At 47.3% G+C, this 16,915-nt stretch overlaps 1 protein-coding gene across 1 annotated transcript; it reads right to left on the bottom strand.

The window, feature by feature from the left end:
• Nucleotides 1-11,798: 11,798 nt before the first annotated feature.
• On the bottom strand, nucleotides 11,799-15,927 carry LOC120640994 (mitochondrial metalloendopeptidase OMA1-like). Its single transcript, XM_039916939.1, has 3 exons — nucleotides 14,810-15,927; nucleotides 14,567-14,718; nucleotides 11,799-12,397 (listed from the first exon to the last, which is right to left on the bottom strand). The coding sequence occupies exons 1-3, from the start codon at nucleotides 15,734-15,736 to the stop codon at nucleotides 12,148-12,150; spliced, it is 1,329 nt and encodes a 442-aa protein (XP_039772873.1). The 5' UTR covers nucleotides 15,737-15,927; the 3' UTR covers nucleotides 11,799-12,147.
• Between the last annotated feature and the right edge of the window lie 988 nt (nucleotides 15,928-16,915).

Raw genomic sequence — 16,915 nt, 5'->3', positions numbered from 1 at the left:
ATGAGCAGTTGAGCGCGATTCCGATCGCTCCCACAGGGATGCCGCTGTCCCACTGTAACACTCAGATGTTAATCCACTAGTTAGTTAGATTAATCTTATGTTATTAGTTTCAAACCATGCGACGAAGCACCAAACTTGTTTTTGTCAGCCCTGGGCCAGTTCAGCCCGGACCGGTCTAGCCCGAGTTGGTCGGGTTGGGCCCCACAGCATTTAAATCTCTCTCTCACTCCCACACCAGAACCCATGTCCTCAGCGCCCAGCTCTCTTCCTCCTGAGCTCCCTCCTCCCCAAACCCTCCTTCCTAAATCCCTCACCCCAAATCCATTCCAAGGCTAGGGGAGCTTCAAATCGGAGTCAAGGATCATCTCCTCCACATTCTCCTCCATGGGGTGACGCGGGATTTGCAAGTTCTTCGTAGGGAAGGAGCCATTCAAGGTAAATTAGAAGATTGGATCGATCTCTTGTTCTAGAAGGTTTTAGTTGGTGTTCTCTGGTCAAAAGCGTCCCCATGAACCCTTGAACTAGATCCTAAAAGGTATTTGGAGTTGGTGGGCGATTTTCGTCGCGCCAAGAAATCCTAGGTTTTCACTGGGTAGGACCGGTCTGACCGGTCGGAGGGACCGGTCTGACCGGTGTCACGGTAGGTTCAGTAGGACCGGTCTGACCGGTGGGGTGTTGGCTGAGAAGGTGAAAGTCGGGGTAGTTGGTACAATTAGTTAGAAATTATTTTGGCTATTAGTTACTTATAATTTTTATAACTCATGCATGCATTCTTATGTCATATGCATATGCACACGTGAGGTCGTATACGAGGTGGTTGCGGAGCCACAGGAGCCGCAGGGGCAATCCCCGCAGCAGGAGGATCGTGGGGAGTCGGCCCAAGGCCCAACTCACCCTAGTGTTGAGCAGCAGACGCAAGGCAAGCCCCGGTGCAACTCCTATTATTTCAAATTATAACACCTATATATGTCTCTACTACTTGTGCATTAGGTTTAGGAATTTCTTGGAACCCTAGCTGCATGATCCCTGGGTTTCCTCGAGTTTATACTAGTATGTATAGGACGATAGAAGTGCTATGCTGAATAGTTCCCGATAGAAGACGAGTGACCTCTTACCACTCGCGAGATATATGATGTTTAGAAGTCGAGTAATTTCCGATTACTCGCGAGATACAGAGTATAGTCATATTCCAGTACATGAGTTGTGAAATTGGTACGCAATGAATGGAGAATTGAGACCGGACGGGGAATGATGATGTATAGGTATGGCAGCAGGACAGGGTTCCTGGGTGTTTTAGTCCCGTCTGTGTCGGTTAAGGACCGAGCCGTTGTTGGCTCTGCTGATCATGTTTGAACTGTACTAACCGCATACCGGGAGTAGGAGATAGTCGAAACCGATAAGCCGAGTACTGCCTTGCTTTGAAAGTACAGGAACCCGCACCCAACTCCTGGGGCGAGTCGAGTAGTCGCGGAGAATTGGGATGCATATGTTTACTTTTGGTGGTCTCACGTTGAGCTCGGCTGACCATATGTCGTTGGGCTGGTTCCTGTAGTTCGAGGCGGGGTGGAGAATGGTTGGCATGTATAGTCCGACGGGACAAATACGTGCTATGTTGGTTAGGTCCACCTTGCAAGGTTAAATCGGATTGATTCGCCGTCAGTCGCTCTCGGATATGAGCACCTTGATCACCGAGTCGTAGCGTAGTGCGAGTAGGGATGATCAGTGATTAATATAAGGTTTCTCTATATTGGTTTTATACCTGTTGCTCCACCATGTTTTCTATAGTTAGTTTATGCTAATGATAGATCATGGTTAGATTATATATACAATCTGGGCTAAAATCATGAAAGTAAGGACTTACTTTAGCCGCGGTTTCTGCAAAATAACCACCAGCCAAAAGCCTTGCATGTCTAGTTATGTGGGCTAAGTTATACCCACTGGTCGGGTAAGCCTTGCTGAGTATTAGAATACTCAGGGTTTGTTACCACATTTATTATTACAGGACACCCGGACGTCGACTGCTGCCCCTGTTGTGTCAAGTTCATCCGCCGGGATGCAGAGGGGTGGCAGGTCGAGGAGCGGGACCCTTAGGTTAGGGCGCTGTCGAGTTGTACACTTGTGGGCTGAGTGTGCAGCCTTTCTGTTTTGCGTAGACCGGTCTGACCGGTCCGTGGGACCGGTCTGACCGGTGGAGTTGGCAGCGGGGTGCCGACCGGTTGGGTGAACCGGTCCGACCGGTCGGGGTGGATCAGAACTGATGTAAGCTAGAGTAGTTGTAGGATCTTTGTATTCGACTTCAGTCATGTCTATGTAGGTGTTAATCTTGTAAATTATTTATGTATTTGAACTCGATTTGTAAAACTAAATGTTTCGTGTCGTGAACACTCTTTTATTTTCAAGTAATGAGTCGTGTTTGTACAATCTGCGCCCACCTTCGCGTGGGACTACCGGTGTTGTTTCGATCGGGCCGTGGGTTGAGAAAGGATCGCCAAATTAAGCCATTAAGCTAATGCGCCCGATGTGTTCAAATGACGGCCATTACGCTTAATTATAGATTTAATTTGGTGGTTCCGTCACAGCTGGTATCGGAGCCGAAATGCACTGGGGGTGGTACGAGCATGACTAATTTTTGAATATTACAAAAAAAATTTGGATTCTGACTTAGAATGGGATCGGTATACTAATATGAGGGGGATGTTGTTCGTACTAAGCCCTATGTATATGGTCTGTGTTCGAGTCGTAATAGATGTTCAGTTTTGGTTGAGGGAATTACGTTGGTTGGTTGAGAGAATTACGTTGGACGTTCATGCATCATGGCTTTTAAGATTTTTGGTTGCATGTGAAAGTTTGGCACGGGAGTTCATGTATTATATCATGCATCATGGCATCGTGATTTCCAAATTTGCAGAAAATAATTTGAAACATGGGGTTGGTGCACAGTTAGGACTTAGAAGTTTATTTCTGCTGGGGACCGGTCTTGGCCACCGGTCCGACCGGTTGATCTACGTAGAGCCCATGCAGAGCCATGCAGACTGGTCTAACCGGTCGGTTGCACCGGTCTGACCGGTTGAGCGCAGACAAAGACCCCTAAGTTGTGTTCAAATAATTGATTTTCGGGGATTTCTTCCAAGATTAGGGTGTTAGTTGCTGTCAAGATTTTTCTTAAGTAATTAGAAAAATGTAACTAACCCAATCATGGTTGAATGCCGAATGGAAGAGCCACCAAACTATCCTGAGTTGGCCCAGGCCATTGCGGCCATGCTCACCGGACGCGATGAGCAGAAGGCACTCCTCCGTGAGCTTGTGGCGCAGGGTAGAGCGCCGCGGCCTGAACATCACCACCAGCCACCTGCTCCTGGATATCCGGAGTTTTTGGCCACTCAACCACCGCTCTTCCATAAGGCGGATGAACCACTAGAGGCGGACAGTTGGCTTCGGACCATCGAGTCTAAGTTTACCCTGCACCCATACAATGATGGGGATAAAGCGGGATTGGCAGCCCAGCAGCTGAGCGGTCCCGCACGCACATGGTGGGAGAATCATGTGGCAATGTTCCCCGCGGACACCCGGTTCACTTGGGCTCAGTTCAAGGAGGCTTTCAGAGCGCAACATATTCTAGTGGGGGTGATTAGAAGGAAGCTCACTGAGTTCTTGGCCCTGAAGCAGGGCAATAACTGTGTACTACAGTACTCCCAGGCTTTCAACACACTGGCACATTATGCTAGGTACCATGTAGACACCGATGAGAAGAAGCAGGCGTGCTTCAGGCAGGGGCTTAGCAGCAAGCTCCAGGATCGTCTGGCCATGATCAAGTTTGATACCTTTAGTGAGCTAGTCAATGGGGCTATCATTCAGGAGGACGCCCACCTAGCTCACAAGGCAGAAAAGAAGAGAAAGGCGCCGGCAGCGGGATCTTCTAGTAGTGCTCCTCAGAGGTTTCGCTTGGTGCAGTCGGGCCCACAGCGAGCCCCCTTTCAGCTCCAGCCACAGCAGCAGTGGGGATACAGGCCCCCTCAGTACACTCAGCCACAGGGGACAGTCAGACCTCCTGCTCCTCAGCAGAATGAGCAAAAGGTCTGGGTGCAGCAGCCGGGTGTACGCCCCAATTTGTTTCCGTGCTACAACTGCGGGCAGCCGGGTCACTTTGCACGGAACTGTCCAATGCCACCCAAGCAAGGCCAGCAATCGAGCCAGCAGGGTCAAAAGCAAAGTGTGGCCCTACTTCAAGCTGGGGCAAGTGCACTACACCACCCTCGAGGGTATTCTAGAGGGAGCTCCAGTGATGGCGGGTACGTTTTCAGTAAATGAATATCATGTTACTGTCCTGTTTGATTCTGGAGCGTCTCATACTTTTATTAGCAAGGAGTGTGCTATTAGATTGGGGCTGAAGATAGAGAGTATGCCCAAGCCGTACCATATTCACTCACCTGGGGAAAAGTTAATCACCAATCAATTTGTCAAGCAAGTACCCCTACAGTTGCAAGGAAAAATTTTCCTACGGCCCTGATAATGTTACCAACCCAAAGGATTGATATGATATTGGGCATGAACTGGATGGAGGGTCAGGGAGTTACTCTGGACACGACCTCACAATCTGTGCACATCAAATCCTCTATTCATGGTAGTATGACTTTGAATTCGAGGGATCACGTGTCTTTGACTCACACGGTGAATCACGCCGAGGACAAGAAGTTAGCAGATATACCAGTGGTGTGTGAATATCCGGACGTCTTTCCGGTTGATTTGCCTGGAATGCCGCCTGATCGTGACATGGAGTTTACCATTGATTTGCAACCGGGTACGGCACTGATTTGTAGGAGGCCTTACCGGATGCCACCCAATGAGCTGGCGGAGTTAAAGAAACAATTGCAGGAATTGCTTGATAAGGGCTATATCCGTCCTAGCACGTCACCTTGGGGCTGTCCTGCACTTTTTGTGAAAAAGAACGATGAAAGCCTCAGGTTGTGTGTGGACTATAGACTTCTGAATGCTGTCACAATCAAAAATAAATATCCCCTTCCCCGGATTGATATTATGTTTGATCAGCTATTCAGGGCCAAAGTATTTTCCAAGATTGATCTCCGCTCTGGCTATTATCAGATAAAGATTAGAGCCGAGGATATTCCCAAGACGGCTTTTTCCACCAGATACGGACTTTTTGAATATCTGGTCATGTCTTTCAGGCTAACGAATGCCCCAGCTCATTTCATGTATCTCATGAACTCGGTGTTCATGCCCGAGCTAGATAAGTTCGTCGTGATTTTCATTGACAACATCCTGATATTTTCCAAGAATGAAGAAGAACATGCAGAGCATCTCCGCATTGTGCTTCAGCGCCTGCGGGAGCACAAGCTGTACGCCAAATACAGTAAATGTGATTTCTGGCTCAAGAAAGTCCAGTTCTTGGGCCACCTCATCTCTGACAAGGGGATTTTTGTTGATCCTAGCAAGGTTCAGGATGTCCTGAATTGGAAGACTCCAGAGTCTGTTTCCAAGATCCGGAGTTTCCTTGGGCTAGCAGGCTATTATCGCCGGTTTGTACCGGAGTTCTCAAAAATTGCTAGGCCCATGATTGAGTTACTTAAGAAAGGGGTGAGATTTAGTTGGGACGACAAATGCGAGCATGCCTTCCAGACTTTGAGAAAGCTTTTGACGTCTGCCCCTGTCCTCGTTCAGCCAGATATTACCCGGCCTTTTGATGTGTATTGTGATGCAACAGGTACGGGTCCCGACTACGTTCTCATCCCTGTTTGTTTTCGACGGATATTATTCGGCCATTAATACTTGTTGTAATGCATCAGGTACGGGCCTAGGCTGCGTCCTTATGCAGGATCAGCGAGTGATTGCTTATGCCTCCAGAGCCCTCGGACGGCACGAAGAGAATTATGCTACACATGATCTGGAGCTGGCAGCAGTCGTGCATGCATTAAAGATTTGACGCCATTATCTTCTGGGCAATCCCATTCACATATACTCAGACCACAAGAGTCTTAAGTATATTTTCACCCAGAGCGAGCTGAATTTGCGCCAGAGACGGTGGTTGGAGCTGATCAAAGACTATGATTTGGAGATTCATTATCACCCGGACAAGGCTAATGTTGTAGCCGATGCCTTAAGTCGCAAGGCAAGTTGTAGCTGTGTGTCCGCTACAGTCCTACATGAAACCTTGTGCCAAGAGATGGAGAAGATGAACTTGGCTATTGTGTCTGAGGGAACACTGGCTAATATTACCATCACCCCTACACTTCGTGATCAAATTGTTGCTGCTCAGAAAAATGATGTGGGCATGGGTAAGATCAGACAACGGCTCAGTGGGAATGATCCTCAGGTTCAATGCTTTCATCAAGATAGTGAAGGGGTTATATGGTTCACGAATTGGTTAGTTATACCTAAAGATTTGGGGCTTCGGAAGCGGATTCTAGATGAGGCTCATCTCTCTAGGTATTCCATCCATCCTGGCAGCAACAAAATGTATCAGGACCTCAGACAGTGGTTGTGGTGGACAAGAATGAAGCGGGAAGTCGCCCAATATGTGTCTGAGTGTGACATTTGTAAAAGGGTGAAAGCGAGCCACTTGAGGCCAGCTGGTCTTCTACAGCCCCTGACTATTCCATCAGGAAAATGGGAAGATATTAGTATGGATTTTATTATCGGACTTCCCAAGACTGCAAAGGGATATGACTCCATTTGGGTTGTAGTGGATCGCTTCACGAAATCCGCTCATTTTATTCCATTCAAAACAGGGTATAAATCCCACCAGTATGCCGAGTTGTACATTGCCCGGATTGTGAGTCTTCATGGTATTTCTAAAACCATTATATCTGACAGGGGCTCATAGTTTGTTGCACGCTTTTTGGAACAGTTGCATGCAGCTATTGGTACTCAACTCATCCGCAGCTCGGCTTATCATCCCCAAACTGACGAATATACGGAGAGAATAAATCAGATTCTTGAAGATATGCTTCGAGCTTGTGCACTCACCTACAGCCAGAAATGGGATGATTGTTTACCTTTGGCTGAGTTCGCGTATAACAACAGTTATCAGGAGAGTATCAAAATGGCTCCCTTTGAGGCCTTATATGGGCGAAGATGTAGGACTCCATTGAACTGGTCGGAAGCTGGGGAGAGGAATTTCTTTGGGCCGGATATAGTTAATGAAGCTGAAGAGCAAGTTCAGCTCATACAGAAAAATTTGAAAGCGGCTCAATCCCGCCAAAAGAGTTATGCGGACAAAAAGCGGCAAGATATCTCGTTCCAAGTGGGGGATCATGTTTATTTGCGGGTATCTCCAATGAAGGGGGTCCGGCGGTTCAGGGTCAAAGGGAAACTCGCACCTAGCTATGTTGGGCCTTTTCCCATTCTTGAGCGGTGTGGGCCAGTGGCATATCACCTGGAACTCCCTGCACGATTATCCGCAGTGCATAACATATTCCATGTCTCGCAGCTCAGAAAATGCCTTCGTGTTCCCACCAAGATTGTGGATATAGATGAGTTACAATTGGAGCCCGATCTTGTGTATCCCGAGCACCCGGTGAGAATTGTCGATTATAAGACTCGAGTCACTCGAAATCACACTAGCAATTTTTATAAAGTGCAATGGAGTAATCACTCCGAGCGGGAAGCAACTTGGGAGACGGAGGAATTTGTTCGGACTAAATGTCCGGAACTATTACAAACATATCAAGGTACTCATCAAGTCCTAACTTTCCATTTAGCGCATTTATTAAATCTCGGGACGAGATTTCTTTTAGGGGGTAGGATTGTAACACTCAGGTGTTAATCCACTAGTTAGTTAGATTAACCTCCGGTCATTAGTTTCAAACCACGCGATGAAGCACCAAACTTGTTTCTGTCAGCCCTGGGCCAGTTCAGCCCGGACCGGTCTGACCGGTATGGGCGACCGGTCTGACCGGTCTAGCCCGAGTTGGTCGGGTTGGGCCCCACAACATTTAAATCTCCCTCTCACTCCCACACCAGAACCCATGTCCTCAGCGCCCAACTCTCTCCCTCCCGAGCTCCCTCCTCCCCAAACCCTCCCTCCTAAATCCCTCACCCCAAATCCATTCCAAGGCTAGGGGAGCTTCAAATCGGAGTCAAGGATCATCTCCTCCACATTCTCCTCCATGGGGTGACGCGGGATTTGCATGTTCTTCGAAGGGAAGGAGCCATTCAAGGTAAATTAGAAGTTTGGATCGATCTCTTGTTCTAGAAGGTTTTAGTTGGTGTTCTCTAGTCAAAAGCGTCCCCATGAACCCTTGAACTAGATCCTAGAAGGTATTTGGAGTTGGTGGGCGATTTTCGCCACGCCAAGGAATCCTAGGTTTTCACTGGGTAGGACCGGTCTGACCGGTCGGAGGGACCGGTCTGACCGGTGTCACGGTAGGTTCAGTAGGACCGGTCTGACCGGTCTGATGGACCGGTCTGACCGGTGGGGTGTTGGCTGAGAAGGTGAAAGTCGGGGTAGTTGGTACAATTGGTTAGAAATTATTTTGGCTATTAGTTACTTATAATTTTTATAACTCATGCATGCATTCTCATGTCATATGCATATGCACACGTGTAGCAGCCGCGGCAGAGGAGGTCGTATACGAGGTGGTTGCGGAGCCACAGGAGCCGCAGGGGCAAGCCCCGCAGCAGGAGGATCGTGGGGAGTCGGCCCAAGGCCCAACTCACCCTAGTGTTGAGCAGCAGACGCAAGGCAAGCCCCGGTGCAACTCCTATTATTTTAAATTATAACACATATATATGTCTCTACTACTTGTGCATTAGGTTTAGGAATTTCTTGGAACCCTAGCTGCATGATCCCTATGTTTCCTCGAGTTTATACTAGTATGTATAGGACGATAGAAGTGCTATGCTGAATAGTTCCCGATAGAAGACGAGTGACCTCTTACCACTCGCGAGATATAGGATGTTTAGAAGTCGAGTAATTTCCGGTTACTCGCGAGATACAGGGTATAGTCATATTCCAGTACATGAGTTGTGAAATTGGTACGCAATGAATGGAGAATTGAGACCGGATGGGGAATGATGATGTATAGGTATGGCAGTAGGACAGGGTTCCTGGGTGTTTTAGTCCCGTCTGTGTCGGTTAAGGACCGAGCCGTTGTTGGCCCTGCTGATCATGTTTGAACTGTACTAAACGCATACCGGGAGTAGGAGATAGTCGAAACCGGTAAGCCGAGTACTGCCTTGCTTCGAAAGTACAAGAACCCGCACCCAACTCCTGGGGCGAGTCGAGTAGTCGCGGAGAATTGGGATGCATATGTTTACTTTTGGTGGTCTCACGTTGGGCTCGGTTGACCATATGTCGTTGGGCTGGTTCCTATAGTTCGAGGCGGGGAGGGGAATGGTTGGCATGTATAGTCCGACGGGACAAATACATGCCGTGTTGGTTAGGTCCACCTTGCAAGGTTAAATCGGATCGATTCGCCGTCAGTCGCCCTCGGATATGAGCACCTTGATCACCGAGTCGCAGCATAGTGCGAGTAGGGATGATTAGTGATTAATATAAGGTTTCTCTATATTGGTTTTATACCTGTTGCTCCACTATGTTTGCTATAGTTAGTTTATGCTAATGATAGATCATGGTTAGATTATATATACAATCTGGGCTAAAATCATGAAAGTAAGGACTTACTTTAGCCGCGGTTTCTGCAAAATAACCACCAGCCAAAAGCCTTGCATGTCTAGTTATGTGGGCTAAGTTATATCCACTGGTCGGGTAAGTCTTACTGAGTATTAAAATACTCAGAGTTTGTTGCCACATTTATTATTACAGGACATCCGGACGTCGACTTCTGCCCCTGTTGTGTTAAGTTCATCCGCCGGGATGCAGAGGGGTGGCAGATCGAGGAGCGGGGCCCTTAGGTTAGGGCGTTGTCGAGTTGTACACTTGTGGGCTGAGTGTGCAGCCTTTCTGTTTTGCGTAGACCGGTCTGACCGGTCCGTGTCTGACCGGTGGAGTTGGCAGCGGGGTGCCGACCGGTTGGGTGAACCGGTCCGACCGGTCGGGGTGGATCAGAACTGATGTAAGCTAGAGTAGTTGTAGGATCTTTGTATTCGACTTCAGTCATGTCTATGTAGGTGTTAATCTTGTAAATTATTTATGTATTTGAACTCGATTTGTAAAACTAAATGTTTCGTGTCGTGAACACTCTTTTATTTTCAAGTAATGAGTCGTGCTTGTACCATCTGCGCCCACCTTCGCGTGGGACTACCGGTGTTGTTTCGATCGGGCCGTGGGTTGAGAAAGGATCGCCAAATTAAGCCGTTAAGCTAATGCGTCCGATGTATTCAAATGACGGCCATTACGTTTAATTATAGATTTAATTTGGCGGTTCCGTCACACCCACGAGGTCACATCGAGGGCCCGAATTTTCCTTCGTGGGTGTGTTTAGGTCCACGAAATTTTGGGAGAAAATGTCATATCGGACACTGTAGCACACTGTAGCAATTTTCGTTTGTTTGTGGTAAATATTGTCCTACCATGACCTAACTAGGCTCAAAAGATTCGTCTCGCAACGTACATCAAAACTATGCAATTAGTTTTTTTATTTCCTATATTTAGGACTCCATGCATGGATCATTTGCTATATTTAATATTTCGATGTGAAGGAAAATTTGGAAAGTTTGGAAATTTTGTGGGAACTGAACACAGCCCGGGAATAGATGCTGCTATAGGAGCTACTACACTGTACCAATCACTGCCCCCATCCCTGACCACCATTCTCCCGGGTCGATTGGTCCGATCGGATCTGGTCGAACAGTTCGAGCAGCGTGCAGTTTGCGGCGCCAGCAATCCAGCATGTTGTCATCGTCTCGAGATCTCAACAGCCCAACCACACTCGGATGGCCGGCCTTTCTTGACGCCGATTTACAAAGTTGACCCGTGGGTACACAGCATCCTCACCAACTCCAGCGACAATTGTACGGGCAAAGCTTCACTGCTCGGCTTGGACGGCGACGCCATCGTTTTCTCCCTAATCTCCCTCACTCCCTTCTCTGCCTGGTCAAAGCTTGGCAGCATCTGGGTTAATCACACCATAGCACACTGAGAGTCTGAAACATCTTGTATCGCATCCTCGCACGTCTCAGCACTGAACTTTGTTTTTCCAGCGTCTCAACTCCCAACAACATTTTTTGTGTGTTGCCGAGTCAAGTTGGTTCGAGCAGAACAGTGGCCCAAAGGCACGGTTTAGGCCGGCCATCCTTTTGCGGCCGGAAAGGGCTGATTGGCTGGCACGATCAGTCACCATGGATGGGCGCAGAAAGCAACGAATCAGCAAGCGACACTTCGGGACGCCAAAAGCTAATCGCAGCTGGCTGTCTTGGAGCCATGGATTAGCTCTGATTTTCATCACAAACAACTCTGTTTCCGAGGAAAGCATCATTAGTATATTGTGAAAATGGCAGCAATCTGCATCTCTGATTGGAGAAAACTCCAGCGAAAGCGACAGAAACAGGGTGTAGCCTAATCAGGCGATGGATATTAGCATTCATAAATCACCAGATGTTGCTCGATTCCATATTTTTTCAGAAAGATGCTGCTCAGTTCAATTCAACTATATCCGATGCCGGTGATGGAAGCAAGCTTGCTGGCTTTAGTGTTATCTCGGCAAAAAAGCTGAGCGATGGCTGGGCGCACATCATTTGTCATGTACTGACAGATGACCGTGCAATTTGGTGTCCTGGCTAGAGGTCATATTTGCGTACGAAATAATTCGTGAGAGTTTATCAAAGGACGGGCGAAGCACACCAAGAATCCAAGAAAACCGTGCATGCGTGGTGACTCGTGATGAAGATCAATCATTCAAGATTGAGCCATGCTTTTCGAAAAGAAATGATGAGCCATCAGCACGAATGGACCAAACGACATTGGAGCCAGGAGCTGCTGTCAACAAACAATTATTGTTGATTTCAAAAAAAAAAACAATTATTACACTATGGACAACTTGGTTTCCTTTTTCCTGATCACGATTGAAGCAGCTAAGCTCCAGTTTGGGGTGAGACGGAGGCCCATTCAGCCACACAACATCTGAAGGTAACAAGGGACACGAAACATTCTTTCATCTTCCACTAGTTGTGCTAGGATGACCAACCTTTTTGTAAAGCATTTGAAACAAGCAGAGGAGTAAATCCCAGAATCTAGAGGAAACCTTCAGTGCCTTGGCCGGCACTAACTTCCCTGTATAATTCCAGTGCCTCGTTCATGACATTAGCTCGCGAGAGAAGCTCTGCTCTCTTCTTACTCGAAGGATGAGTTGAGAGATAATTGTTCAGTGCTGAATCTCCTCCTATCTTTCCTAGTTTCTCATAGACTGACGGGGCTACTCGTGGATCATAACCAGCAGCACCAAGTAGCAGGAGTCCAATGTGATCAGCCTCTATCTCCATCCTACAAGAACACGAGTAACAAACAAGATCAGAAGAGTTTCTAACAAGCAACAAGGTAGATCAATGGTCAGCAGACAAACTCAGGACTTGACTCTTCTAATGGAACTTGGTCAACCACCTTAGGGGGCAGTTATGTCTAAATGACACAAATTACTAAGGCTTCTACTGAAGATGGATAACCGACAGGATTTGCTCCTGCAAGTCACATGGTAAAGGTGGAAGGCAGCTAATTACACTATCTGTATAAATAAATGATGTAGTAGCTTTCTAGCAATGAAGAAGCATTGTTTCAATAGACCTCACTAAACATATCAGCAGTTCAGTACTCAAAATGATGCAACATTTCAGCTGTGCTGAGGTAAGCAAATTATGTAACAAATTGACTGCAAAGTAACCAAACGAAAAAAAAAAGTAATTGTCCTTTGACTAAGTTCCATAATAATGTATGAAGAAAGCACAGCATCTATCTATATAACCTATATAGATGCACCCCACTAAGAGTCATTAACTCTATTTCTCTCAACATGCAAGCTATCCACGTCATTTAGGAATCCACTACATTAGACGCCACGTCACCATCCACTAAAATCATCTATTTATTTTTTACATCAATTTTCTGTGACTAATAGCATCCATGCATGCAACTATTAGTCTTTGCGAGTACCACACTACAATTTCTACACGGAGGATCAATCACTTAAGAGCCGTTCTCAACAAAATGAACATGTTTTCATATATAATGTCATTAGCAAAAGAATGTTGCCATACAATCACCTTAGTATTTCTATTTTCAAATTTCAACTTAAAATTCTATTTAAAAAATTCTCGCAGCAACGCGCGGGGTATCACCTAGTTTAAAATTTACTTCTGCAACCTCATTTTACTAAGGATGGAGAGGTTAAATTCTTCTACAAGTAAATGATATGGTGTGCCTCCTCTCACAAAGATTACAATTCAACGATGCTCAAAGTGGAACATGATGAACTTGGCATGGTCACTGATCGTAACCTTAAGTAAACATGGCCAACCTATTGCTGTTATTAGCATATGACATGCATCTCAATTCGCAACTATAGACTAGTTCCATCTTAGGAAGTGAGGCTGGTTGGGGTGAAAGGTATGATTGTGCATCCCAATCACCCAGGTTCAAGACCTCTTCAACTAGAATTTGGGTGCCTAATAAAAAACATCTAGGTCGGATCTTGACTAGCCCCATCATTCAAATGGCAAGATAGACAATTTCCGCATCCTTCAGAAATTTCTAAAGCGTAGAGCCATAAGTAAAGATTTATGGACAATTCACCTGTCACACTACATATTATAAAGACCTACGTGATAAAGCCCTAGTGGTTGTGCCAAAAGTATACTATTCTAGACAGTTTGATAGGCTGGAAGAAATTCCATGTCAATTGCCAATGCAAGCAACTGAGTACTGGCAAGCTTACTGAAACTACTTTCCAAAACAAAAATGGATGACACATGTTTGAGGATTTTTTTGAAAACACAATGCGGAGTATCCATAAAAAGAAGTGTGAAATTGAGAGATAAGCCTCTCTCCAACGTCTTGCTAGGGGGCAATAATTAGCAGTCATGATCTCATTTCTAAGTGTCAAGCACAAGGAATTATACTAATAACAAGAGTGATAGTTCTTAGAAACATAAATTTTGAATCCTAGAATGACTTGTTTTGGGGGACGGATGGAGTATGTGTATCTAGGACCAGGAAAAATGCATCTGAAAAATTTGATGTTCTATGCCCTCTGCCAATCCATAAAAGGCCATGACCTGACAAACCACGGTTGCGGTTTATACTGTTCTTGAAAATTTAAAACAGCAGTGATGTCAAGTGGCAACAAATACTAAACTGACTATTGTATCTACACAGCTGATGTCAGTAACAATAACAGGACTTAGTGAAGTTTCTGATACATTTGCTCATTGACCGGTGATACAATGAACTGACAGGCATGTCACAACTAGTCTTTGTGTGCCTACTCTCTAAGGAGATTGGACCCAAAGGCATGGCACATATTAAGATCTACTTATAAAGCTCAATTTTTTCCTTCTTACCGACTCTTAGCAGATTGCGAGTATCTCATTTAGTGATATATGCAGCTTATCACATGCAGAATGTGCATCACAATGTGCAAAATGAAACAAGAAGGCATACCTCCGTGAGAAGGGCAGCCTAAGGAGTAATGTTGACATTGTATTTATCAGGTCTGGCATATAGATAAACTGCAGGGCAATAATCTGCAGGATTGCCACCCACATGTTCTTTGTGATCTGCTCTGCGGCGTGCCTGGCAATAGCGTGTCCAACCTACAAAAACGGGCTGCAACATAAGTTCCAATCCTCTGTGTCTCTATGATCATCCAAAATCACGATGAGTCTGTGATCCATATAATCATACCTCATGCCCAAGCACAGTGGCAACCTCAGCGTCTGCCCTGAATTTGTCCAGCAACCCAGTGAAGACTACAATCTTGCCACCGGGCAGGCACATTGCATTGACGATGTCGTCTCTGACAACAATCACCTCCCAATTGAGCCCGTCAAGGTGACCCGTCTGCGGCTGCGCCCCCTTCGCCTTACCCCGGCTCCGGCTCTCAGTGACCCACCTGTCATCCAGAACCTCGTCGTCTCGCTGGGCCGCAGCAGCCGCTGTCGCGTTCTTGCGAGGGGACCCACCGAGCATCGCGGCAACAGCGTCGGCGTCGCGGTTCCTGATGGTGTCGTCGTCGGAGATGCCGCCATACCCATACGAGGCGTCCTCTCCGTACGAGGCGTCGTATCGCTGGTGGCCGGCAAGGCCACGGTGCACGGCGCGGACGATCTCCGAGGCGATGAGGCGGACGCGGATGCTGTCGGGGTGGAGCGGGGGCAGGATCTTGGGCCCGAACTGCTTCTTGAGTTCGGCGAACTGGGACTCGCCGAGCTGGCGCTCGAGCTTGGGCGAGACGATGATGAAATGGGAGCGGTTGGTGTAGGGCACGGCCTCGAGGTGGCCGAAGTAGATGGCGACCGCCCCGCCCCCGGTGATGAAGACCGCCGCGGTGAGCTTCCGCTGGTCGTGGTACCACCGGGACCCGCCGCGGCGGCGGGTGAAGTGGATGACCTCCTGCCTCGGCCGGGAGGTGTAGTAGTGCCTATGGCCGGGCAACCGCGGCGGCGGTGGGGAGACGGCGGGCTTGTTGCGGAGGATGCGGGAAGCGTACAAAGAGTAGTACCGGGATGCCGGCGACTGCGGCGCCGTCGCCGGCGGCGGCGGCGTGGCGACGTGGGGCCTGTGGCGGAGGAGCCGCGAGAGGACGGAGCGCGAGTTCTTCAAGCAGTTCATGCTGCGTAATTTCCCCCTTCTTTTTTGGGGGATTTTTCGGGGGTGGCGTTCGATCGCTGCGGGGGATTTGGAATTGGGGTTTGCAGCAGCTGCCAGATGGCCGCGCCACCGCGCAGCGCAGCAGCCAGCGGCGGCCGGCGGCGGCGAGCGAGCGCGACGCGTCACGAGTCGTCGTCTCTGGAGTCTCGACTCCTTCAGAAACTTCCGCAAGGCCCATACTTTTACCTACTTTTTGGAGATGGACGGGACTATTATGCCTAATTGGGCCCGGATTTGATGGCGAAGGATTGGTCCGGCCCACTAGTGATATCACGGCACAGATGTTCCCTCCCTCCCACAATCACCGTGTTCGGCTGGTCTCCAGCCCTCGAGCCCTACAATATTTTTCTCTCACACAACTCCAGCTCCAGCCTCCAGCCACCAGCCAGGTAACAGTATTTTTCTCTCACACTACTCCAGCTCCAGCCTGCCGAACACGGTGAATATCAATGCATAGTCCCTTATTTTTTGTGAAAAAGACTTTATACTCAAATCAATGCATAGTCCCTTATTTTTTGTGAAAAAGATTTGAATACTATCTCGTCTTTTGCGAGAAGAATTCAAATATTGTCTTATATTTTATGGGAGAAGACTCTGACACTCTTATCTTTTATGGTAGTTGGATCAAAGAAGCAATTTTTTATGGGACAAATTTTAAATTCTAGATGTGCAATTATTTTAGACGAGGAGAGTAGATTTGATTATAAGGAATTCGATAGTGCAATCCGAATTTGGACATTTCAATTGAAAATTACGAATTTACTTTCTTCAAATCTCTTTTTTATACATCCTATCGGGAGATGCCCGCGTGGACCGACCCATAGCATTCTTTTCAGGGCGTTGCTTGGAACAGCTGGGGAGCAACGCCTCAAACGCACCTCCAGTCGACGATAGGCCGACGCGCTGGCCATGGCTCGTGACGACATCTCATGCCGCTGCGCCAAGAGGAAGTATTATAGCAGACTACAAACAACAGACTAAATGTTGAGATGGAGGAGAGAGAAGAAAAAAGAGAAAAAGTAAGCTGCAAGCTTATAGTCAGTTTCGACACAAGAATCGAAAAAACTTATAAGATAGATAAATGGGCCACGTATTAATAATGGAGAGCTAAACTACTATACTAGTAGACTAAGAGATGGG

Source organism: Panicum virgatum, chromosome 1K, assembly GCF_016808335.1.
Source record: "Panicum virgatum strain AP13 chromosome 1K, P.virgatum_v5, whole genome shotgun sequence".
Taxonomy (NCBI): Eukaryota; Viridiplantae; Streptophyta; class Magnoliopsida; order Poales; family Poaceae; genus Panicum; species Panicum virgatum.
Note: the sequence above shows the minus strand (reverse complement) of the source record. Positions and strands in the feature narration are given on the sequence as shown.

What these genes read in the sequence shown, in the direction of transcription:
- LOC120640994 (XM_039916939.1), bottom strand. Translation starts at nt 15,736, where the DNA reads ATGAACTGCTTGAAGAACTCGCGCTCCGTCCTCTCGCGGCTCCTCCGC. An exon ending in CCACTGTGCTTGGGCATGAG is followed by an intron (nt 14,719 to 14,809) that starts GTATGATTATAT and finishes CCGTTTTTGTAG; the next exon opens with GTTGGACACGCTATTGCCAG. An exon ending in AGGCTGCCCTTCTCACGGAG is followed by an intron (nt 12,398 to 14,566) that starts GTATGCCTTCTT and finishes GTGTTCTTGTAG; the next exon opens with GATGGAGATAGAGGCTGATC.